General features: G+C 52.6%; 1 protein-coding gene across 5 annotated transcripts in view; it reads left to right on the top strand.

The window, feature by feature from the left end:
- Positions 1 to 23,477, top strand: part of PIK3R5 (phosphoinositide-3-kinase regulatory subunit 5) — a 66,570-nt gene extending 43,093 nt beyond the window's left edge. For 2 of the 5 annotated variants that reach the window (XM_038536855.1, XM_038536856.1), the window contains exons 3-19: positions 760 to 860; positions 3,862 to 3,930; positions 4,683 to 4,821; positions 13,180 to 13,249; positions 15,967 to 16,141; positions 16,585 to 16,738; positions 17,083 to 17,166; positions 17,617 to 18,337; positions 18,446 to 18,608; positions 18,891 to 18,998; positions 19,453 to 19,581; positions 19,715 to 19,808; positions 19,918 to 19,994; positions 20,643 to 20,748; positions 21,039 to 21,121; positions 21,445 to 21,557; positions 21,666 to 23,477. In XM_038536855.1, the coding sequence (XP_038392783.1) occupies positions 760 to 860; positions 3,862 to 3,930; positions 4,683 to 4,821; positions 13,180 to 13,249; positions 15,967 to 16,141; positions 16,585 to 16,738; positions 17,083 to 17,166; positions 17,617 to 18,337; positions 18,446 to 18,608; positions 18,891 to 18,998; positions 19,453 to 19,581; positions 19,715 to 19,808; positions 19,918 to 19,994; positions 20,643 to 20,748; positions 21,039 to 21,121; positions 21,445 to 21,557; positions 21,666 to 21,813 (2,534 nt within the window). In that variant the 3' untranslated portion in view covers positions 21,814 to 23,477. The remainder of the gene's footprint in view (positions 1 to 759; positions 861 to 3,861; positions 3,931 to 4,682; positions 4,822 to 13,179; positions 13,250 to 15,966; positions 16,142 to 16,584; positions 16,739 to 17,082; positions 17,167 to 17,616; positions 18,338 to 18,445; positions 18,609 to 18,890; positions 18,999 to 19,452; positions 19,582 to 19,714; positions 19,809 to 19,917; positions 19,995 to 20,642; positions 20,749 to 21,038; positions 21,122 to 21,444; positions 21,558 to 21,665) is intronic. The other 3 variants (XM_038536859.1, XM_038536857.1, XM_038536858.1) reach the window with 3 other exon arrangements.
- The last annotated feature ends 2,038 nt before the right edge of the window (positions 23,478 to 25,515 follow it).

Here is a 25,515-nt window from a genome sequence, read left to right as displayed (position 1 = left end):
TTTTGACGGAGCCTTAGCCTGTAGAATTGAGGGGGGGCATTGGTATGTAAGAGAAGACAAAAATATCTGACTTTGGCCAGTTTTACAAAAACCTGTGTCCATACGAAACTCCTGGCCAGTTCACTTCCACCCCAAATGCTCTCACGTGCACTACTCACGTGTGTGCACGCACACACACACACACACGCACGCACACACAGGCCTCCATGACCACCCCGCTAGTTTCTAAGGGCTTCCCCTTACTAGCTGCAGGGAAATGGAGACCAACAAAGTGAGAAAATCTGGGAAAGTTCTAGAAGGACAAAGTACCCACTCTGGCTTCCAGAAGACAGACGGATGTGGCTTCCTCTTGCCTGGGCTCCCCGGCCAGGCAGTCCTGGAAAGTCCCACAGGCAGGCAGACACCTGGGCTTGCTTCCTGGGGCAGAGCTTGCTGTGGCTCCTATGCTTGTTCTCCAGCACTCTCTGCCCCTGCCCTCCTTCAGGCACCGTGCAGGTTCCGGCACCCCCTGTAGGAAGCCAGGGCAAGAGGCGGTTGTGGAAGATGGTTGTGGAAGACCCGTGGCCTTGAATGGGGATCGGGCCCGTCTCTATATCTCTTGAGCCCACTCTCTGCAGGAATCAGAAACTTGTCTTGATGAGGCATGACAGTGTTGACGGCTGATCTAGAGGGTTCTCAGACTCCTACCTTGGAAAAGAGGGACTCCCACCCCCCGCCCCAGACCTACACTGAACGCTCACCTGTCCTCTACCTTTCCAGCTGGCCTGTGTCTCAACTGCTGGAGCCTGCAGGAGCTGGTCAGCAGGGACCCGGGCCACTTCCTCATCCTCCTGGAGCAGATCCTGCAGAAAACCCGAGAGGTGAGGGCCAGCCAGGGCTTGAGGAGTCAACGGGAAAGGTCCCCGCGGAGCATCAGTTCTGGGGTGCCCTCCCCAGCGTGGAGCTTAGTAAAGGCACTGGGACCCCCCCCCCCCTTGAGTTTTCTGTACTAGTGGTGCTTGTGGATTGAAGGTTTCTAGGGAGGGCTTGTGGTCCTTTCAATAACAAGACAAGGATTCGTGAGATTCCTGAGCTAGGGTTCTAAGTTTAAGCTGCCTTTAAAAAATTTTTTTTAAATTTTTTTAGAGAGAGTGCAAACACAAGCAGGGGGAGGGATGGAGAGAGAGAGAGAGAGAGAGAGAGAGAATCTTAAGCAGGTTCCACACCCAGCACAGAGCCCGATGCCAGGCTCGATCTCATGACCCTGAGATCATGACCTGAGCCAAAATCAAGAGTCAGATGCTCAACAAAGTGAGCCACCCTGATGCCCCATTTAAGCTATTTCTTGAGACAGACATGGCTTGTAAGTCTAGGTATTGATTAGAGAGGAGGGAGGAAGCTCTCTCCCATATTCCTTTTCTTAAAAAGACCCATAAAAATCGACACAGAAGAGAAAATGGATTAGAAAGGTAAACTGAGACCCTGTCTAATGGCAGGTCCATAAGAAATAGACTTTTATGACCTTCTAAGAAGAAGGGTGTGTCTAAGGCTCAGCTGGGCTGGGATTCCAGAACACCTGTGAGTCCCTAAAGAGGATGCTGGGTCTTTTGTAAAGAATTCTCTTCTTAAGTGGTTATTTTTTTCCTTTTAAAAAAATACATGATGAGTTGGAAAACATGTGACTTTCTCAGCTGTCCCTGGAAAGTCTTGGTTTATCAAGATGCTCACCACCGTTTACCGGATACTGTTATAACCCGATCACAAGCAGACCAACTCAGAAGAGCTAAACTGCCTCTGGAGTGTTTAACTCAAATGCAAATATCAACTACTGCGTAACAATAGGGGAGGGTTTGTAGAAGAGACCTGAGCAGCAGGTGTATCAGACACATGATCTGTTCAGGGTAAAGAGGAGAATTCTCCATTTGAGCCTGCAGAGCACAGCACAGATGGTGGGGATTTCTCTGTATCTTCAGCCCCCATGAATTCCAGGATGGGCTGAGACGTGTAGCATATTGGCCAAAGAATTCTGAAAAAAATGTGTGTATCTAGTGTGGTGGGTGTGTCAAAGAGATGATGCATCAGGGAACAAATAGAATTTGTAAGCCAATATGGAAAAAATGTTGCCTCGGTTACAATAAAACAAATGCAAATCAAAACCATAATGAGACAGTTTTTGCCTAGCAAATTTGCATAAATAAATAAATAAATAAATAAATAAATAAATAACAAGAAATGCAGGGAAGGATAGAGTGAAACCAGTGCTTTCATATTTGTGGCATTTTGAAATTGGCACAGTCCTTCTGGAAAGCAACTTGGCATTTGCTTTAAAGATTAGAAATGTGTTTATACTCATTGAACTATTGATCCCACTTCTTGAACTCTAAACAAGATAAAGAATCCCAGTTGTAGAAAAAAGCAACACGTACAAAGTGATGTGCATTGCAAAAGCATCTAAAACAGCAAGAAGATAATCTCAAATGTCCAAAATGAAGCTAATAAATTATGGCAACCTATCAGAAGAAATATTATGCAGGTAATAAAAAGATGGGTATTATCCAAAGGTATGAACAAATTTAAATATACAAAAAATTGCATCAGTAAGATTTATTACATGGTTTAGTGAAAATTGACTAAACATTTGGAAAAATTCAGAGTAAGTTTCCTAGTGCATACCATACAGCAGATAGAATTCTAAGTGTAGGGCAGCCCTGGTGGCACAGCGGTTTGGCGCTGCCTGCAGCCTGGGGTGTGGTCCTGGAGACCTGGGATCGAGTCCCATGTCGGGCTCCCTGCATGGAGCCTGCTTCTCCCTCTCCCTCTGCCTGTGTCTCTGCCTCTCTCTCTGTGTGTCTATGAATAAATAAATAAAATCTTAAAAAAAAGAATTCTAAGTGTATTAAAGATCTACATTTAAGAAAACGAAGCTTCAGAGAAAAGAAGAAAAGAGATGTAGGAATATTTACAGGATGCTTGCTTGCCAAAGCAAAAATCCATGAAGGAAAAAAACGAACACTTCTAATATTGGGACATCAAGGGAAAAATCTATAAAATTAAAAAACACATAACAGGGATGCCTGGGTGGCTCAATCAGTTAAGCATCTGCCTTCGGTCAGGTCATGATCCCGGGGTCCTGGGATCGAGCCTTGCATCGGGGTCCCTGCTCAGCAAGGAGCCTGCTTCTTCCTCTCCCCACTGCTCGCATGTTCGCTCTCTCTCTTTCAAATAAATAAACAAAATCTTTAAAAAAAAAAAAAAAAAGGGATTCCTGGGTGGCGCAGTGGTTTAGCGCCTGCCTTTGGCCCAGGGCGCGATCCTGGAGACCCGGGATCGAATCCCACATCGGGCTCCCGGTGCATGGAGCCTGCTTCTCCCTCTGCCTATGTCTCTGCCTCTCTCTCTATCTCTGTGTGACTATCATAAATAAATAAAAAAATTTAAAAGTCATTTTCAAAAAAAAAACAAATTTGAAAAAATATTTACAACACAAATAAAAAGGAAATGCATAGCCAGGAACAGGGGAAACGTGTGTTTTTAGAGGTGATATAGCAAACAGAAATTCATTTATAGTATTATAGGTAAAAAAAAACAAACAAAAAAAAACAGTAGGAGTAAAAATACACATACTACAATCAAGTTTCCCAGAGGAAAATACATAGAGAAAAATGGTGTTAGGAGAAGCATTGCGATATTAGCTGCAGTTGCATTTAGAGGGGGGATATTGTGATGCTTTTTTTTTTTAACTTGCATTTCCCAAATTTTTGCCTTGTGGTTATATTGCCTTTCATGTAAGAAAGAAAGAAAAGAAAGTACAGAACAAGAGAGCACTGCTCTATTCTGCACCTGTGCTGAGCCTCGCACTCTTCTCTCCTGTCCCATCCACAGGTCCAAGAGAAGGGCACTTATGACCTTCTGGCCCCCCTAGCCCTGCTCTTCTACTCCACTGTCCTCTGCGTAAGTTCCAGGGTGGGCCAGCTGGGGGAATTGGGAAGGGACAGGGAGGGGTGGCCTCACACCTCCAGAGACAACACGGAGGGAAGCTGTCAAGCCGGGACCCTGAAACAGGTATCAGCCCTCTGATGGCTTCAGAGCAGCCACTCTGAGAGGCCTCTAGAACCCCATCGTGCCTGGTGTATCCAGGCTCCTGTGGAAGGTCTGCTGTCCACAGCCCATGCACGAGCCATGACACAGATCCTGCTGAGAGATTTGAGGTCCACCTCATTCTATACCCTAATAGTTCACCCAGTGTGAGCAGCACTAGACCGGCGGCATCAAAGGACCATGGGTGCCAATCCACTTTGAAGCACAGATCTTTGCCTCAAGCAAGGATAGTAAATACAGGTTGTGTAGGCATTGAAGACCACTCCCCCAAATGAGTGGCAGCAATGGCACCATGTAGTATGACCTCCAGGGTGGCAGCTTTTCAGAGAGGTGCTTTCATGTATTGGGTATTGTGTGTGGTGAAATCATGGCCCTGCAGTAGAGGTGCCCCTGGGTGCCATCTTGCCCATCTATAACTCACTCCCTAGGGATAACTTCTGGTTCTTTCTGGTCTCATTCTGAGACATACTGCTGCCAGGAGGAGTGTACCTTGTGTGGAATATTCCAGAAAGGAGCAGGGTCTGTTCTGGAATACCAGTGAGCTCTCTCTCACCTATGAGGTCTCATACCCAGACCTCTCTGCTTGCTGCTCCCTTTCCATCCAGACGCCACACTTCCCACCAGATTCAGATCTCCTTCTGAAAGCAGCCAGAACCTACCACCGATTCCTGACCTGGCCTGTTCCCTACTGCAGCATCTGCCAGGAGCTGCTCACCTTCATTGATGCTGAACTCAAGGCCCCAGGTAAGTGTCGGGGTGGCAGGTGCATGGGCTCTTCATTGTGCACACAGCATCAAATGGCTGAGAGGCGTGAACATAAGACACAACTCAAGGAGGAATTCCTAGGGGAAGCTGAGCAGGGTTCAAGGCAAGGAGACCCCACTACATGGTCTGTGCCTGTACCCTGGTTTGCCAAAAGGTCTCTGAGACTGCCCAGGTCAGAGAGAGAAGCCCCCACAATAGTGACAAAAGGCCTCTCTGGGTTCTTTTTGCCTTAGGATCAAATAGGAAAATGCATGTGTGGATAGCTTCAGTCCTGGCCAGAGAAGTAGCTGGCACTAGGAATGGACAGGTTGATGGGTGCCATAGTCGATGGGTGCCATGGTAGGTGTGGACAAGCACCTGGTGCTAAGTTTTCACAAGTGAGGGGTCTGCAAAGTAGGAATTCTTGAAAAACTGCTGGTGTTCTAATAGACATGAAAATGAAGTCCTAGGAAACTGTTTTAGGGCAAGAGAAAAATCTAAGAAGGTAAGATTTACTGTGTGCAAGGTGGTCTGCTAAACTAATTCATCAGTGTCAGTAGCTCAAAGGAATAATGTCAGGCAAACATCCTGATAGATGCCCCTAAAACATTTGATAGAATTCAACATTAATTCCTAATATTACAATATTTGGAAACTATTATTAACACATGGAAGTGTTCTTAAGGAAGTAACAGCCCACAGTAAAATGCTACAAGTGTTTCCATTTACATCAATGACCTTCCTCTTTGTGCTTATAGGTATTTGCCTATGCAAAAAGGCAAAAATAAAGAATTTTTCTTCTTCCAGAGAAGATAACATTTTAATTATGCAGAAATCAAACAATTGCTTATCTGTCAAGACTAAGAGAATCACCCAAAGAACTGTCAGAACTGACAAACAGGTAGCTAATGGCATTAACCAGTAAGAGAATATAGTGAGGGAGAAAGAAACCCAATTTATAATAGCAACTAAAAATATAAAAGAAGAAAAAGAGATGTGAATTACCTACATACAGAAATAACTGAAGGATAAGTTACTTAAGAGACATGTTGTCAGATTGAATCAATATTGTAGTAACAGCAGGTGTTATAGAAATAAATGCAATTGTGATAAAAAAATACCAACAATATCTTTTAAAATTTATCAAAATAGATAAAGTCTATCTGAAAGAATAAATGCTCTCCAGTAGCATTTTCTTCTGTATTTATCATGTATTTATTGATGTATTCTTATAGCAGAAGAAGGGGTATTTCCCTTAGTAGGTCTTTGAAAGTTAACCATATAGTTAACTATAAAGTATAACTATAAGGCTATAGGTATTAAAATAGTGCACTGTTGGTATAAGAATAGATAAATTAATGGAACAACATAGAATGGCTAGAAATGGGCTAAATATATAAAGATCTGTTATATGATAAAGTGGCATCCTGAAACCAGTGATGAGTAAAATTTATCATTTGATAAATGGTATCAGGACAATTGACAGACCATTCAAACTGAGTTATAGTTTTGTCTTAAAAAAATTAAGAACCCTATCTCAAACAAATTTCAGATAGATTAAAGGTTGAAGTGTGGGAAATAAGACTATGAATGTAATAGAAGAAAAGTAGGTTACATGAACCACCTAGAGTGAAGAAGAGATACCAAACAGCCAGCTACTCCGCCCCCAGGCAAAAATTATAAAAGAAAAGGCTGACAGATTTGAGAGCATCAAATTTAAAGCTTTTATATAGCTATCCAATCATTAAAGATGTAGATACAGAGTTACGGAGGGCAAAAGACGTCCAGTAGTAACTTGCTGAGTCAAAAAGCAGGGCCCCCAAATACTATGTATATTTTAATCCCATTTTTGTTTTTTTTTTTCTCTTTTAAGTGTATACATGCACCAAACCCTGCCTCGTGCCCACAGCATTTAATTCTCATCATACACATTGAACCCACCCAGGACAGGAGAACCAGATCTCATTCCTCAACAATTCCTGGGCCTGAGAGCTCAGGACTGAAGCTCTGTGTGTAAATACCTTTGCAGGGTTTCTGAATTTCTTCCTAATTATCTGATTTGTCTGCCTAGCCAATCAGCTGAGCTGTCTCCCAGTCTATCAGCATATTTGTCTCCTCCCAGCCAATCAATTGATTTGTCTTCTCCCGACCAATCAGCTGACCTACCTGGCTGCCCAGCCAATCAGCTGTCTGTGGTTACAGAGGCACAGAGCAGGTACAGGGCAGGGTTGGCCACACCCCGAAGCCCGCCTGTTCCTGTTGAGACTTGAGTGGAAAAATCTAGAAATCCAGAAGATGAAGTGCTGGACAGGTAGAGGTGCTCAGGCACATGACGGATAGACAGTTTGCCAATCTAACTTGCAAGGCACCCCAAGTGACCCAGCCAGTTCAGGGTTCATCTCTTCCTTCCCCTTCCTTCCAGCTGCTCCCCCAAAACTCCACAGTTCCGTGTTGATTGCTTCTGGGCTTCTTGCTGGTGACCAGAGCTCCTTGAACCAGAAGGCTACACTTTTCTTCCCTTCTATAATGAAGACAGGATTCAAAATGCAAATATGTTGGCAGGGCCATATCTTGGATAATCCAAGATCTAAGTGACTTTTTTTTTTTTTTTTTTACTTTGAAAGGGGTGCAAGAGATGTAGGGCTGGGGAGGGCTGTCCCCTGCACGCAGGGAGACCGCTTCCCACCGCCCGGTAGAACCAGCCGGCTCTTCGCTGAATGCACATGATGCCTCAAGATATTTTGCAGGGGGCAGCTGAGCAGGGCCTCTGTCCTGGGCAGCCCAGCGAGCAGATGTGGCATGGACGGTGAGAGCCAGGCAGAGCAGCAGTGGGAACTGGAGAGGGAATGAGGGTTCTTGGATGCAGAGCAGAGGACCCTGGGAAGCCCAGACCCTCAAAATGCTGAGCACCTTCCCCTTGACATTGCCCAGGGACTATGTGACAGCTCAGATGTCCTGGTGACGGAGGAGAAGGCAAACACTCATTTGGAGAGGGTGGTGTCGGCCAGGCTGCCTTGCCAGGGACTCCTCCTCTTCCAGAGAAAGCAGAACCGAAATAGGAAAGCCTGGACTCTTTCTCAGGCCAGAGAGTCATTTTCAAATGGTTAAAAAAAAAAAGAACAAAAACCCTAATATGGGATCCCTGGGTGGCTCAGCAGTTTAGCTCCTGCCTTCGGCCCTGGGCATGATCCTGGAGTCTCAGGATCGAGTCCCACGTCGGGCTCCCTGCATGGAGCCTGCTTCTCCCTCTGCCTGTGTCTCTGCCTCTCTCTCTCTCTCTGTGTCTCTCATGAATGAATAAATATAATCTTTAAAAAAAAAGAAGAAGAAAGCAAATTCCAGAATAAATCCATTTAAAATAACTATATTAAATATTTTTTTAAAAAACTAATATGTACAAACATGTGAGCCTTTGTCAGAGACACTGAGCCCATCAGGGACCCAGCAAGGTGGCAGAGCTGGTTTAAAGGCAGGTGTGAGAGCCCAATAGAAGTTTCTCAGGTAAGCCAGAGTAAAATTGCAAAATCAGATAGGAAATTAGTTAATATCAGAGAGGGGGATAACCCCATAACCTATGGGGCACACTTTTCTACCCCAAAAAATCCCTCCAGTCATCTCACATCCATGGGTTCACTCGCAGTTCATAGAGTCTGAGCGCTCATCAGTGACGACTAGAAAATGAAGCTAAATCACCCCCTTCTGGGATCCTGAAGTGGACTTGCTAGAAAGTGCCTCAGTGCGCTTTTATTACGGCCCGTGGGAATATTTTTGCCTCATTGCTGAGTGCCCCCAGCCCCATCCCCAGTTCTTCCTGCTGAGGGAGGCAGGGGTGGGGCAGAGGCTGGGATGGAGGCCATGGAATGAGCTCTTGGAGGAGAAACTGAGGCTGAATCACTTAGTGGTTACTGGTACTTGGTATGAGGCTGTGGTGGCCTCAAATCCCAGAGCTGTGGGGCCTTCGGCAAAGAAGCTTTTCTTTTTTTTCCTCATCTGTAAAATGGGAGTATGATGATGCCTCCCTCTCGGGGCCATGTGAAGGTTAAGGCCAGCTGCCGAGGATTTCACATTGCTGGGGCAGTGGTTGGGATTGGGCAGCAGTAGCCCAAGAGACAGGTCCTGACAAGGTCACAGGGAGAGGATGACAAGGGACCTGGGGAGCTGGGCCTTCCACCCATGGAGCCCTGGGGAGCCGGTTGCCATGGCGATGAGCGAAACAGTTTACCCCCCTTTGATGTGGCCGGGTGGCAGAGGAAGTGGGCAGGTTATCAAGCCTTTGCCCCCCCCCTTCTTCCTGACTCCACCCCAAAACGGTGGTCCACCGCCTCTGGTCCGGGGGTGGCAGGAAACGTCACGTCAGTGCTACTGGCTCCTGCCCACCACAGCCCTCTTGAGTTCAACCCACATGTTTGTTGAGTATTGACTCCAAGCCCCCGCATGGCTGTGTAGACCACAACAGTTGGCTGCAAAGAATGTGCCCGTAATCCCGAGGGGTGACAGTGGGTGTCACCCGGGAGTCACTGTGCCGATGCTGAAGCACATACTGGCTGCCTCTCCCCAGACCTCAGACCTCTGGAGCAGAGGGAACGGCAATAGTCTTCCCATTCCACGCCCGAGAAAACAGAGACCCAGACAGGTGTCATGTGTCTTGCCCATGGGGCGTGAGCGGGTGGGAACACAGGCCTTTGTGTGACCTGTGCCTTGTCACTTCCTAGCCAGCGACCTTGGACAGGTTACATAAGCTCTCCGAGCCTCCCTGTCACAAGCAGGACTGTCACTGTTGGGGATGCCGAGGCTGATGCATCTACCGTGTGCTCACCGTGCCTTGACGACTCATCCTCACTCTGGGTGCTTAGTAATATTCCTTCCCATCCTCCAGAGGATGAACCTGTGAGCTTGTCCAGGCTCACAGAGCTGCCAAGAGCTCTCCCTCTTGAGCCGACGTCTGTGTGAGCCCCCAGAGCCATATTCTTTGACTCCAGAAACGTATTGTCACATTTGTACCGAGCTATTCCCCCAAGAGACAATAGGCTGGCAGTTGTGCGTGTCGGGAAAACCTGGGGCTGTCCCCACTGGCATTTTATAAGCACCCTCTGCCCTGGGCAGTCTGTCTGCCACTCTTCCTTTCAGTTGGTGCCTTTAGCCCTTGGACCTGTCAAAGCAGATGCAAGCCCGGCTTTGGTTACATTTGCCCATCAGCTGGTGGCAGGTGAATTCTGGATATTCTCTAGTGGCCCTCAGTTCCTTTTAGGACATTACTGACCATAGACATTTGCATTTCATACTTTTGGTTTTTTTTGGCCTCTGATGGAATCAAAAGTGCAGATCCCTCGAAGAAAAGTCAAACATCACTGACTAGCAAGTAGGAGCTTTTACTCAATGCTCTCACACCAAGTGCATAGATCCACCCCCTCGCCCCTGCAGCCCAAACAACAACCAGTTCTCTAGCTTTCCAGGCACCAACTGAGGGTCCCGAGACCTGGTTCAGTCCAGACAGCAACTACCCAGAGTTCATGCAGACCCCATGGAGTAAGAGCTCAGTTACATAGACTACCTCCTATTTAAGATGCCATTGGCAAGTCCCACTGGGAGAAGAACCCAAAGTGAGGGACACAGGTGGCAGGGGAAACCATTGTAATTGAAATCCACTCCCTGCCTTTGTAGTCTTCATTATAATTGACCAAAAGTGGTCTGTCTTTAAAAAAAAAAATACAGAGAACGTTTTAAAAATTTGCGTATTTGATGGCACAACGTCAAAGAAAGAGATTTTTATGACTGAGAAACAGTGATGAGGAGCAACACAACGTCACTTCTCTGGTATCCTTGTCGAAGATTCTTGCCTCACTCCATTTCTGGCACAATGTGGAACACCCCAAATCAAGGAACATTGTGCCATAACCCGTCAGGACTCTGGTGTCGGGAATACAGGAGACCAGGGCAGACTGAGGAAGCGTTACAGGCAGAGGAGGCGAAGGAGAAATAAGTCCATGCAGTGTGGGACCCCGGATGGGATCCTGGAACTGAAAGATGACATTACGACCACAGGTGTATTTCTCGTATCACAGTGCCGCAGGGGGAGATGTAGTCGGGAAAGGAGCGGGGAGCCGCTGTTCCAGAAATCAGGGGCTGATTCAGGAGCATGCTGGCCGCACATAACAGAAACCCCAGCATAAACTGGTGGAAACCCATAGGGTTTTTTTTTCTTACATTAAAAAAAAAAAATTCCATTGGAAGGCAGTCCAAGGTTGGCATGAACATTCCAGACCAGCCTTCTCCCTTCTTTCTGCTTCACTGTCCTTAGCAGGAAACATCGTCCTCGATGCCACTTTGTGGTCTAATGGCTACAGGAGCTCTGGCCGTCATGGTGCCACTCCTGTTAACAGACAAGAGGAAAGTGGGTTGCAGAAAGGAGTCCTCCAGAAGCCCCACCCAACCCCTGCAAGGGAGGCCGAGAAATATGACCTATCATCCTGTGCGAGGGGTCCCTTTGGTGAAGAAGGGGGATGGGCGCTGGGTGGATGCTCACAGGTCTCTGCCCGCTAGGAATAGTGGCCTGGAGGAGCGGGCCTGGTCCTGTCGGGGCGACAGTGGCCAGGGCTGTGAAGGAGCTGGGGTGGCAGGTGTCACTTCACTCCCCCTGCCCTGGTGGCTCTGCAAAGCTGGGGGTCATCTTGCAGGTGTTTCCACAGGGTCACTGTACTTGTACCCAGTAGCATGTGTCCCTGTTTGCCATCAGCCTGATTATTCACAGAACTGAATGCCCTCTATGCAATGGTTTCCTCCGGCCTCCTGTCCAGGCCCAGGCCACGGCCACATCCCTTCCCACCCTCCCCATCTCCCTGCCCCCCGACACTCACCCCAGCCTTCTGTTTCATCCTTCCTCCCTCCACGCACTCACGCTGAAGGCTGTGCCTACGTCACGTGGCCCACATCCCCAGTCCCTCCCGAACCCAGGACCCCAGAGACGGGGGCAGGGACATACCGCCCAGCAACTCCCCGCATGTGAAATCCAGGGGTGTGTGTCCAGGTGTGATGGAGATGAGGCTCTCCATCTGTCCACCGGGAGCCCACGTGAATCACAGACCCTGAAAAAGCAACACGGCCTCATCTCACGTTGGGATTTCCGCACACTTAAGGCTGGGCTTCTTGGCACAGGCGCTGACCGCCACACATTGTCTGTCCACGCAGAGTGACTGCATCTGGTCATACCTTTAAACAAGGGCAGAAGATGACCTGGGTGAACAAGGCTGGCGTTACTCAGGGGCCTGCAGGTCCGGGCAGGGCCTCTGGACTTCCGTACCTAGTGAAAGGAATGTATGCAGAAGAGTCAAGAGGGGCCTGTGCTTGTCTTTGTGTTCTGAGGTCAGGGGGCCTGGGGGTGCAGGGTGGGGGTGGGGTGACCCTGTCTGCAGCATAGTATTTCACCAGGGGGAGGGGTCTCGCAGGATGGGGCAAGGAGGGGAGCTTCCTTCTGTCATGAATGTCAGCGGCCACCAGAGGGTGTCCCAGGTCCCCGTAGCCTTTCACAGTTTCAGGGACTTTCCTACCGGAACAGACATTAGTATTAACTTGTAAGCATGGGACATTACATAAGAGAAACATCACACAAAAGGCCCCCAAATCAAAGCAATTAGACCCTAAATTAGAACAGTATAAGCTGGTCTTTTTATTTATTTGTTGCCATTGACCAGACAAAAGTCAAGGCCTTTCCTTTTACAGCCCTCTCTGACCTGGGTTGTGGCCTTCCTGCTCCCAGCCCACGCCCTCTCCTGGGTGGCTTTGCCCCCTGTCGGGAGCCCCTTGAGGCTGCCCGCCCCCACCCCCCAAGGCCCAGCCCCCGCTGCTAGTCCTCTGTCGTTTAGTCACACCACGGTGGGCGCACAGCTGAATCCGTACTGTTGAGGCTGTGTTCCAGTCGCAGACCTGAGCCACGTTGCAGGAGAAAAGCAGAGACTTTGGGCTGGTTTGGTTTCTCGGAGGCTGGAGAGAAAGGCTGGGGCAGGGTTGGGCGAGGATGCCCCATGGGCAGAGGCAGGGCTCAGTCTGGAGAGGCACAGCACCAGGGAGGCCCGGCTGCCCCAAGAGTCTGTGGGAGGCCGGGTAGAGGCACGGAGGGCCCATGGAGACTGAGCTGGGGGACCCCCCCCTCCCGCACACCCTTGGTTGGGGGGGGGGTCTGTGCCTCTTGAGGTGGCCAGGGAACCACTGGGTGGCAGCAGGCTGGCCATGGTCTGGGAGGAGCCTCCGGCACTTGAGCCTCCTCCCAGTGCCTGAGCCTCATCCTGGGGCTACAGCGAGGCCCCAGGCCATCTGCTGAAGGCACAGATTAAACCTACCAACTCTCCTTTCTTTTGACAACAGGAATCTCCTACCAGCGACTGGTGAGGGCGGAGCAGGGCCTGCCCATCAGAAGTCACCGCAGCTCTACCGTGTGAGTACTCTCGAGGGGGGGTTCCCCACGCCCACAGCGTCCTCCCCAGCTGTGCATCTGGCTTCCCCTCCACTGCACACACACATGTACACACTCATACACACACACACCCCTCGCCCCAGCCACCCACAAATAGTCTTCGAGAGGACCAAGAGCCCCTTGGATTAGCTGACAATGCTTTTGTACATAGTGCTGTTTCTCTGGGTTGAGGGGCTTTCCTCCTATTTTTAAATGGCTCTGGGACTTAAAAACAGAGCAGACGTTAAAAAGCACCCACATGGATCATGCCAGGTGCTGGGCACATGTCACCTCGCTTCACCCCCACTTTTCATGTGGGGGAGACTGAAGGTCAGAGAGGCCAAATAACTTCCTGAAGGTCACACAGCTAATAAGTGTCTGAGCCAGGATTTAAAGCCCAGTTTTACTCAAAGGCTCACAAGGTTTCTACGATGTCTTTTTGCCTTTTCCAAACTTTTTTTGATGGGGGCCTACAGTAAAAAACAAACAAACAAACAAAAAAACATTTTATTTTATTTTATTTTTAAGTAATCTCGAACTCATGACCATGAAATCCAGAGTGGCATGCTCCACACATGACTAAGCCAGCCAGGTGCTCCTAAACAAAGCATTTTATATGAAAGTCTGCTGTACACACACACATACACACACACACAACTGAAATGAGTTTTTTTCTTTTAAAGATTTTATTTATTTAATCATGAGAGATACAGACTGAGAGGCAGAGACACAGGCAGAGGGAGGAGCAGGCTCCCTGTGAGGAGCCCGATGTGGGACTCGATCCCAGGATCATGACCTAAGCCAAAGGCAGACGCTCAACCATTGAGCCTCCCAAGTGCCCCTGAAATGAGTTTTAGAAATTGAAACTCACCCCTATGCCCATTGGATGGGCTCCATGCATCCTAGTCTATTTCATTTAAAAGGCAGTGCTGGTTGTGATCACCCAAATCAACTGTGTTACCTACTTCAGGGTCCCAGCCTGCCAAGTGTGTGGGGCCACCTCACCTGGACACTAGGGGTCCAGAGACCCTGGTTTCCAACAGTTCAGAAGCTACAGCTGCCCCCTTCCCCACCCCCTCCCACCCCATCCTCACTCCCCCAACGGGGTTCACTGCAAATTCACACTTAGAGCAAACAATTGTTAAATTCCTTCGATGTCATATCCAACAAAAAAGCCTGTGGCAGACTTTGAGAGAGGCAGAAAGGGTACAAAAATGCTTGAGGTTAGTGAGTGAGGACGACTCTTTGAGAGGGGTAGGGGGCTAAGGCAGGTAGACAGCAACTAATCACCGCTGACCCACCAATAATCAGCTCCTGTGCATGTACCAAGCTCTGGGCATTGCTGTAAGCATCACGGTAGCTAGCATTCAAGCTCCACGGGAGCCCCATGAGAAAGGTATTTGTCAGATCTGAGGTACAGAGGGTGAGCAGAGGGGGCAGGAGCAGAGGAGTGAGCAGAGGGGGCAGGAGCAGAGGGTGAGCAGAGGGGGCAGGAGCAGAGGAGTGAGCAGAGGGGGCAGGAGCAGAGGAGTGAGCAGAGGGGGCAGGAGTAGAGGGGTGAGCAGAGGGGGCAGGAACAGAGGGGGAGCAGAGGGGGCAGGAACAGAGGAGAGGGTCCCACTCAGGTCGTCTGGAGGTGGGAACACAGGTGCAGAGAAAGTGTGCAAGGTGAGGCCGCACATCTGCTGGTCGAATCCCGCTGCACAGCGGACCCCCTCACGTGTCAGTGGAGGTTGTGAGCAAGTGCCCAGGCAGGGAGAGCGGCTGGGGCAGGGACCCCCGTGCAGGCCCCCGTTTCTCTGACACACGGAGAGATTAGCATTCATTACCCTCCTAGAGTGTGGGGACTCAGGCCCGGGCCCTTTCGTCCACTCCCTGCACCCTGACCTGGTGACCTGGGGCAGCCTTCTGCAGGGGCTGAAGGGAAGGCCACCTGCAGGGTGCTTCTCTGCTGGACCTGGGACAGGGCAGGAGCTGTTCAAGCAGCTCACCTGAGGCCTCTACCGCTGGGATGTTGTGATGTCTCAAACACACTTCCAGAAAACATAGCAACTGAGGGCTGCTGTGGGCGAAGTGAGAACAGTCGTGTGTGGTTAACTGTTAACTGAGCCATCGACACCTTGCAGGGTGTGAGGGGGGGTCATGATTCTCTTAACATCTGGGTCCATCTGAAATTTTCCATGATAAACAGAACGTAAAGGGTGGCAGGGAGAAGATAGGGCCGGGCACCCGCTCTACACTTGGCCCTGCGCGACCCAGGGTGATGGCTTTTGAGGGTCAGAAAAGGCGTGTCCTGGGAGCCTGGGGCTCACAGGCAGCCCTGACCTGCCCCCCCACCAAACCTCTGGGCCAGGCTGCAAGCGAAACAAGCTGCCCCTGTGAAACAAGCACCTGACTCCCAGCCACCTCCCCCAGGATGCATCCCTCATGGCTCATCTCTCGTCCATTCCCACGTCCTGTAGGAAATATGCTGATGGGAAACTGAAGGTGCAATTTATTTTGTGACAGTGAAGTTCCAGTTTCAAAAAGTCTTTGATAATGCTGGCTGGAAAATACTCATGAGGAGACCATAGGCTTTGCACTTGGGACTGGGGTCCCTGCATCCCCATGCCCCCTGCGCCCCCTGTGGCCCCTGCGCCAGATGTTAAGGGTATGGCTGCACTGTCCGCACCCCCATAGCTTGTCCTCTGTGTCCCCAGCACCGTGCTGTTGCTGAATCCAGTGGAGGTCCAAGCCGAGTTCCTCGCGGTGGCCAACAAGCTGAGCACGCCTGGGCACTCGCCCCATAGCGCCTACACCACCCTGCTCTTGCACGCCTTCCAGGCCACCTTTGGGGCCCACTGTGACCTGCCAGGGCTGCACTGCAGGCTGCAGGTATGTGCTTGGGCCCCTGGGGCTCATCATCACCCCCTTCAGACAGAGCTGAGTCCCTCTCTGGCTGCATCTTGGTGCTGCAGTGGCAGGTGCAGGGTAGCCTAGGAATGAGCTCTAGAGGGAAGCTGGAAGACCTGACTTGTAGCCCCGGCTATGTGACTGGTCAGCTGTGTGGCCCTGGGCAGTGTCCTCCCCTCTCTGGGCTGTAGTGGGGAGCTCTGAAGCACCCCCACCCCCCTTCACCACAGCAGTGCTCTGGCTCTGGGCCTTTCTCTTGTGACCGTTTCCTGAGAAGAGGGGCCCCAGGAGGAGGCCTGGCTCCCTGGCCCATTCTGGGTAGATGTGGGGACTAGGCAGAGGAGGAGATGGGCCACTGCGGCCATCGGGGGGACCCTAGGAGCCCGAGGGTTCGGGAGCAAGCCTGTCTCCTCCTGGGTTTTCAGTCCAAGAGCCTGGCCGAGCTTGAGGACATCTTCACGGAGACTGCAGAAGCTCAGGAGCTGGCCTCGGGCATTGGGGACGCAGCCGAGGCCCGGCAGTGGCTCAGGACCAAGCTGCAGGCAGTAGGAGAGAAAGCTGGCTTCCCCGGTGTCTTAGGTAAGGCTCTTGGGAGAGCGGGGTGCATCCTCACCGGGGTCTGTTCCAGCCCCCAGGTGAGCAGTCCAAGGCAGAACAGCAGTTCTGCCCCATGCAGCACTTGGGGCACCCAGGCTCCCTTCATCTCCATGCCCCACCAGCCCCGAGGGCCGGTTTCAGCCAGCCTACACTGTCAGGGTTGGCTCTCCATCAGGTGGCCACCCCTGTGGGAACAGGGAAAGACAGCGCTAGCTGGGGGCCAGCCGGCTTCCCCCCTCAGCCTCAGCTGGCCCACGGTATGCCTGGCGCTGGTCTCTTCTATGAGACCCTTCCAGCCCTCATCTCCTGTCCCTGTGTTCGTACAGACACTGCCAAACCTGGCCAGCTCCGCACCATCCCCATCCCTGTCGCCAGGTGCCACACCTACAGCTGGAACCAGGACAGCTTTGGTAAGCAGCTGGCTGGGGCCCTAGTGGCACCCACCCCGTACCCCCGGGGCAGCTCCCTGTCCTGGGTCTGTGCAGCCACTCCCCACCCCCCCCAGCAGCTCTAAGCAGAGCAGGGGGCAGTGCTCAAGCCCTGGGCTGGACTTCACCCTCCTTCCACCCTCTCCTCCTCCTCTGGGCTGGTCTGTCTGAGCCTGTCGCCTGTCCTGAGGGTGTGCAAGAGGGGTTTCAAGGACCCAGACACCCAGGGGCACCTAGGTGGCTCAGCGGTTGAGTGTCTGCCTTCGGCCCAGGGCGTGATCCTGGGATCAAGTCCCATATCCAGTTTCCCGCAGGGAGCCTGCTTCTCCCTCTGCCTATGTCTCTGCCTCTCTCCCTGTGTCTCTCATGAATAAATAAATAAAATCTAAAAAAAAAAAAATCCAGATTATGCCTCCCGTTGCTTCCCTATAGACATCCTGCAGGAAATCCTGCTCAAGGAACAGGAGCTGCTCCAGCCAGGGATCCTGGGGGACGATGAGCAGGAGGAGGAGGAGGAGGAAGAGGAGGAGGAGGACTTGGAAACGGATGGGCACTGTGCCCAGAGGGATTCGGTGCTCTCCACCGGCTCGGCGGTCTTCCATGACTCAACCCTGTCCCTCAGCTCACCCCAGGCTTCAGGGCCCGCCCTCTCCCGGCAGCTGCTGACCTCGTTTGTCTCGGGCCTGTCGGATGGCGTGGACAGCGGCTACATGGAGGACAGCGAGGAGAGCTCCTCCGAGTGGCCCGCAAGCCCTGGCAGCCAGGAGCGCTGGGGCCACCGCAGGCCGGGGCAGAAGTTCAACAGGATCTATAAACTCTTCAAGAGCACCAGCCAGCTGGTGCTGCGGAGGGACTCCCGGGGCCCCGAGGGGGGCGCGGACACAGCCCTGCCCCTGCGGCGGGCAGGGAGCCTCTGCAGCCCCCTGGACGGCCTGGGAATGCCCCCCGCGCGGGCCCAGCGCTCCCGCTCGCTGCCCCAGCCCAAGCTCAGCGCCCAGCTGCCCAGCTGGCTCCTGGCCCCCGCCTCGCGCCACCAGCGCCGCCGCCCCTTCCTGAGCGGGGACGAGGACCCCAAGGCGTCCACACTGCGCGTTGTGGTCTTCGGCTCTGATCGCATCTCGGGGAAGGTGGCTCGGGCATACAGCAAGCTGCGGTAAGAGCCGGACTGGGGGGCAGGGAGGGGTGACGCCCAGCCTTGGGTGGCAGGTTGTGGGCTGACGGGGACCACAGCACTCTCTTGTCCTCGCCCTCTTCTTACCAGGCGGCTGGAGAACAATCGCCCACTCCTCACACGGTTCTTCAAGCTTCAATTTTTCTACGTACCCATGAAGCGAAGCCATGGGACTGGCTCCAGCACCTGCCCTGCTCCTGCAAGCCATGCGCCCCCACTCCCCACGGACTCCCCAAAGCACTCTAGCCCTGCGGTATGTCCCCAGCCCTGGACCAAATGTAGTGGGAGTGGGTTCAGACACCCCAAGGGGGCCAGTGAGAAGTTGCCAAGAGCAGTCTGTGTCTGTGGGGTGCCTTCCCCTGCTTGAGCCCCGCTCCCAGGAGAGCCCCTGCCCTGTACTTGGGGGTGGCAGTGTGCCGTGTGACACCACCTAGAAGTTGGCAGGTATCTCTCAGGGTGGGGAGGAGCTGTGGTTGGGGCTGCAGATGCTGTCCGGGGCCCCGGGGACTAGAATGACTCTTGTCCCTTGGCCCAGGAGCTGGAGAGCACCAATGATATCTCCCACTACCTCGGCATGCTCGACCCCTGGTATGAGCGCAACGTACTAGGCCTCATGCACCTGCCCCCTGAAGTCCTGTGCCAAGTAAGCGGCCCCTGCAGGGCAGGGAGGTGGGGGGCACAGGCTGCAGTCACAGAGCATTCTCTGAAGACCCTGGTTTTGGGGGATCCAGCTTGAGGCCTCCATGAAGGAGCAGGGAGGGCGGGTGAGAAGCAAGACTGAGTCCAAATTGAGGGCAGTGATTAGGACGGTCCTGAGTGTTTAGTCCCCTCCCTGTCCTCACCTCCTGGCTTTGTCCAGCTCGTCCAGGGCCCTCCGCAGTGGGCCGGGTGTCAGGTGAGGGCGCTGCAGAGACTGGGCTACAGGGCCTCCCCTGACCACTCTGTGTCCTGCTTTCACCCCTTCCCTGGCTGTGTCTGCCTCCGGTTCCCTCTTCTCTGGGTGGGTGTGCGTGTGCACACCTGTCTCTTCACATCGTTTCCCTTGCTCGCTCGCTGGCCACCCGTCCCTCTGACTCAGCTCTGCCTCCCGCCCTCAGCAGTCTCTGAAGGCCGAGTCCCGGCCCCTGGAGGGCTCCTCTGCCCAGCTGCCCATCCTGGCGGACATGCTGCTCTACTACTGCCGCTTCGCTGCCCGGCCGGTGCTGCTGCAGGTCTATCAGACGGAGGTGAGGACCCCCACCGCACCCCAGCCCACCCCCCTGCTTCAGGCAGCACCTCCAGCAGCGCTCCCCGGACCCCCGCAGCCAGCAGCCTCGTGCCACAGAAGCCCCCACTGATGCCAGCTCTTGCCCTCTGCAGCTGACTTTCATCACCGGGGAGAAGATGACAGAGATCTTCATCCACTCCCTGGAGCTGGGTCACTCTGCTGCCACACGTGCCATCAAGGCTTCGGGTGCGTGCTGCCTGAGCCCAGGGGAGACAGGGCCCCGGGGGCGAGGCCCTAGGGTCTGGGAGGGGGGGCCGGCAATGACAGGGAGTGAAGGTCTGTCTGTGTGGTACAGGTCCTGGCAGCAAGCGTCTGGGCATCGATGGGGACCGAGAGGCCGTCCCTCTAACACTACAGATTATTTACAGCAAGGTGAGGCTGGCGCTGGGGTGCGTGTCCGTCCGGGGCCTGCTCCTGACCCTTCCTCACCCAGAGTCGGCCCCCCATGTATGGCAGCAGTCCCCCTGGACAGAGGGGAGGGAGTGGACATCCTTCTTCCCCCTCAACCTCCAAAGCATCCCTCCAACCCCAGTGTTCTCTCCCCCTCACCTGGGTGTGGTCAGCAGCTCCCACATGGAGTGAGGGCCTGGCTGCAAGGCTGAGGGTGAGCGGGACAAGGGCGAGGTTCCCAGAGGCAGAGTGAGGGGGAGCCCAGGGTCCACTGGGCTGCTGTGCCTGGCTGGGTGCCTGGGACGTGGGACCCGTGTCAGAAGTGGGCAGAAGAGGGTTTATGAGGCGAGGGTGGGAGGGGTGCCCACAATCACAGCAGAGGGCTCAGTGCCCCTGTGGCCTGCTAACCGTGGGCCAGGCCAGGGACCTAACATGCTCCCTGGAGTCATCAAGGTCCCTACGGGGGTCTGGGGGTTGGAGGGCTCTTGGAGCAGAAGCTAGCAGATGCTGCTGAATGGGTGAGAGCTTCCCTGGGGAGTGCTGCCTGCTGCAGCTCCCTGTTTCCCGCCCGCCTGCCCGTCCGCCTGCGGGTCTGGGGCCCCCCTCCCTGGCTGAGAGGGTCTGGCTCAGCTGCATTTCCAGGGAGCCATCAGTGGACGAAGCCGCTGGAGTAACATGGAGAAGGTGTGCACATCCATCACCCTGAACAAAGCCTGCCGGAAGCAGGAGGAGCTAGGTGAGCTGAGGGGGGCAGGGCGTGGGTGGGCGATAGGGGAGTGGGGCGCAGGTAGGGTGAGCGGGGAGGGGCGGGGGTGCAGGTGAGTGATGGGCAGCTGGGGGGTGCAGGTGGGCATTGGGGTGGGGCGCAGGGGGGCAGCACAGAAGGGTGGGGGAGCAGGGGCGGTGAGGTGTAGGTGGGGGAGCAGGGGCACGGGGGCACAGGGGGCGATTGGGGGCAGTGGGGTGCAGGGGGCGTGCCCACAGAGAGGGACCCTGCCCCCAAGCTGAGCCCCCCCTGCACCTCAGACTCTAGCACCGAGGCTCTGACGCTAAATCTGACCGAAGTGGTGAAAAGACAGAACCCTAAGTCCAAGAAGGGCTTCAACCAGGTAAGGACACCCCTCTCCCTGCAGCCAGGGCTTTGGGAGACCCTGGCAGGTGTGCGTGTACAGGGTGGGGAGGGGAGGCAGCAGAGGTGCGGTGTGGGGGTGCACACCTGTGGGGTGCGGTGGCCTCCAGGGAGGAAGGCAGGCCCGGGGGGGTTGTATCTGTGTGCAAAGGCTCTGGAGGGAACCCTGGGTGTCGGGGACCCAGAGCCTCACCGCGGGGCCTTCTCCTGGGGGCACTTGTGTCTTCCAGACTCTGGGAGGGTGGAGGCCAGGGGGTGCGGGGGAGGCGGGTATCGGGGCTGACCACAGGGCCTTGCTTCCAGATTAGCACATCCCAGATCAAAGTGGACAAGGTGCAGATCATCGGCTCCAACGGCTGCCCCTTTGCCGTGTGCCTGGACCAGGATGAGAGGAAGATCCTGCAGAGCGTGGTCCGGTAGGAAGGGGGGCCCAGGGAGGGGGCCCGCTTCTGCGCCACCCCCTAGAACCCCGGACGGAGCTGCAGGATTGGGGGGACCTGCCCTCACTCCTGCCTGCCCCACAGGTGTGAGGTCTCACCCTGCTACAAGCCAGAGAAGAGCAGCCTCCGCCCCCAACCCCAGAGGTCCCCCGACCTGCCCGCCCAGGAGGCGCCTGACCTCTGCTCCCTCCTCTGCCTGCCCATCATGACCTTCAGCGGAGCTCTGCCCTAGGGGGGCCCTCACCAGCAGCCAGGGCAGGAAGCCCTGCGCAGGCAGCCTCCTCGGAGCCCTAACCCACGTGGTGGCCACTAGGGTCCCGCTCCCTGTGGAGAACTGGACGGCCCTCTGTTGGATCCGGTCCTGCTGTGGGCCCTGCAGCAGACAGCGGCCTGGAGGTTTCTGGGCCCTTGGGGCTGTTTAGGAAAGACGCAGGCATTAGGGAGACAGCGGCTGACACCACACGGCCCCTCAGATTACTCACAGTAGACAAGAGAGGGATGGATGAGCTGACTTCCCAAGGCCTTGACCACTGGCATGGTCTAGGATCCTTTCTAGAAAGATCTGAGGCTCTGGTGCTCTGGTGGTTTAGGCTCCTCTTCCAACCCTTGGCCAGGACACCCCTTACTTTGTCGAAGTCTTCAGGTACCCTTTGTATCTGGGGTTCGGGTGGTAGAATCAAGAATGGGAATTTCTTCCCAGACTTTCAGTACCTTCCGTCTCTCTCTCTTTCTCTCTCTCTCTTTTTCTCACAAGTTCTCTGGATCCTTTGAAAAACAGCACTAATATTTTACCTGTCTACGGTCAGGACCCAGAACACATTCTCTCCGGAGACCTTTTCTGGATCTGACAGCTTTGGGAGACAGGACAGGCATAGATTCAACAGCAGCTCGGTTACCTTCTAGCTAAACGGCCAGAAGGAAGTGATTTGGCTTCTCTGAGCCTCTACTTCCTCAGTGCTAAGACCTTGAGGGGTTGAAATTGTCTCCAAAGCACCTGGCCCAGTGGCTGGCTGGTAGCTGGAGCTTGCTCGGTACAGATCAGTGGCCTTGCCCTTCTGCGCCGACTCCCCCTGCCTGGCGCTGGGACACTCTCACCGTCTCTCCGATGCTCTTTATTCACCCTTGAGGCAGGACCAAGACTAAGAGGGGCAAGGAGTGGTCAGTTTTACTCTTTGGAGGAGGAATGGCCTTGGCGAGGGTAAGAGGGGGGTTGGCACGAGTGCCCCCAGCCCTCACCGACTTCTCAACCCAGGTTGGGCCCCGTCACACCTGACGTTGGTGCACATTGCATATGGAATCTCCCAGCCCACAAGTCCATTGGCACCATTCTGGTGCCTGGGTGAGATCCCAGAGGGGTGGGTTGAGAACCCGGCCTCCAGGGGCTTCATGCCTGGCTGGGAGACATGGGTGACAGGATGTGAGAGCCAAAAATGTAAAGCTGCCATGTTGGAGTGGTTGGGGAGCTGGAGGCAAATGAGGGATAGGGTAATATCGGGGAGGGCAGGGCTGAGGACCAGGATGTGGGCAGTCGGTACAAGTGGAGAAAGAAGCCATGGAAAAAGATGACTGTAACCGGCCCAGAGCCCCTCCTTCCACTCCTCCTGCTTTACTTGGCTCCAAAGGTTCTGTGCTTGCAGGAGCCCCTGAAACCCCAGCCCAGAGTACTCACTACTGGAGAGGAGCAAACGGAGCCAGCTCCTACCCTGTGTCGCTGTTCGTCCCCGGTCCTTGCCATCTGCACTTGTTCCAGACTCCAGAGAGGAGCGGTCTGCCAGATACATTCCATGGTTTTCTTGTTGCATGAGAAGGTCGTGCTACTACATGATAAACAAGATATCCAAGAATAAACAAACAAAATTTAATATTATTTTGAAATAAAACTTGATTAGTCTTGTATCTCTTGACCTACGGTTATTTTGCTACCTGACAATTAACTGCTAGTTGCTTAAGTTCCCATAAACCGCTTCCCACGCAGCAGTAAACAGGTTCTTGGGGGACTGTTCTGTTTATCTCTTTGTGATTTTCCCCTCTATAGAAAATTTATTTGTGCTAGAATGTTCTCTGATGCTGTTCCACACAAGTCTCATGTTGCTGAGAGGAAGGGAAGCGAGCTCATTGCTGGCGCTCTGGATGTGGGGATGTTCTTAGACTTCCCTCACAGGGAGAAGAGCAGGTGAAGGTAGAAAGGATGTTGGAACACACCTGTGACTTGGGAGGAGCAGGTCAGCATTGGGCTGCCAGCCTAACTCCCAGGGATAGAGGAGGGGGGGAACCATGAGATGCTCTAGCTTATCACCAGCTAGTGACTAAAACATGCCTAACACCCGGGGGATGGAAACTGTGGTCCCTTACTCTTGCTCATGCACCTACAGGACATCCCGGGATCACTCTATCCAGGTGGGGCTCAGAGCAGCTTGGCCTCAAGCTGCAGGTTGGGCTCAGGTCTACCTGGGGGTCTCACAGGCACCTTGGGTCAGCATGCTAGCACAAGAGGGGTAAGCAGAGACGTGGGATGCCTCCCAGGGCCTGGGCCTGGAACTGGCACGGTGTCTCCTCTGCCTAAAATCCATTGGCCCAAATGGATGCAGCATATCAATCCATAGATTCAATAAACTTAGTAAATCTCACACAGGATAAAAACAAAATCACATGAGAAGAGGACTTCACTTCTGCTCTTCTTCCTCAAATCCCATAGCCCCAGTCTGATCATGAGGAAGATACCAGACAAACCCAGACTGTGGGACATTCTACAGGATGACCTGACTAGCACTCCGCCAGAAAATCAGTGTCATGAAAAACAAGGAAGGGCTGAGAAACTCTCATTGTAAGACTCCTGGGGGAGAAAAAGGTAATGAGAAAATCCTAAAGACAGCCAAAAGAAACATCTACTTTATCTTCCAAGGATCAACAATTAAATTGAGAGCTCCCTTCTCAACAGAAACATTGGAAGCCAAAAAAGAAAGAAACATTGGAAGCCAGAAAACAATGAAATGACATCTTTAACATGCTAGAAAAAAGTCAATCTAGAATTGTCCAACGATTTTTTTTAATATGCTGCTCACAAGAGACACACCTTTGCTATAAGAACACAAAGTCTGAAAACAAAAGGATCAAAAGAGTAACACCCTGACCCAAAGAGTAACAAACCTGACCCAAAAAGCTGGTGTTATTACACTAATATCAGATAAAGATTTTAGGGCAACAAGCATTTTTTTTTAAAAGGACATTTTATAGTGAAAGGTAATGAAGGGGAAGGGAGAAAAAATGAGTGGGAAATATCAGAAAGGAGACAGAACATGGGAGACTCCTAACTCTGGGAAACGAACTAGGGGTGGTGGAAGGGGAGGTGGGCGGGGGGTGGGGGTGCCTGGGTGACGGGCACTGAAGGGGGCACTTGATAGGATGAGCACTGGGTGTTATTCTATATGTTGGCAAATTGAACACCAATAAAAAATAAATTTATTAAAAAAATAAAAGGACATTTTATAAAGATCAAAGAGTCAATCCAACATAAACATATCACAATCATAAACCTGTATGCATGCAATAACATAACTTTAAACTATAGAGCAAAAATTGATAGATTTAATGTCTCTATAACCATAATGAAGGACTTTATTACACCTGTCTCAGTAGCTGAGAGACAAATAGACAAAAAAATAATAGAGATATAGAGGATCTTGACAACAGTTAATGCATTTGATCTCATTGAAATAGAACACTGCCCAGCCGCAGGATTCACATTGTCTCAAGTACAACTGGAATATCCAATTTCAAATGATTGACATCGAAGGGAGTATATTCATCTCAAAAATATAGAAGAAAGGTCTAAATCCTAAAGAAGGGAAGAAAAAAGTGTAAGAGCAGAAATCTATGAACTAGAAAACCGATGTACTAGTGGATAAGGCCCTAGTGAACAGATTATCAATATCAT

Source organism: Canis lupus, chromosome 5, assembly GCF_011100685.1.
Source record: "Canis lupus familiaris isolate Mischka breed German Shepherd chromosome 5, alternate assembly UU_Cfam_GSD_1.0, whole genome shotgun sequence".
NCBI lineage: Eukaryota > Metazoa > Chordata > Mammalia > Carnivora > Canidae > Canis > Canis lupus.
The sequence above is the reverse complement of the archived record's forward strand: the minus strand, read 5'-3'. Positions and strand labels throughout refer to the sequence as shown.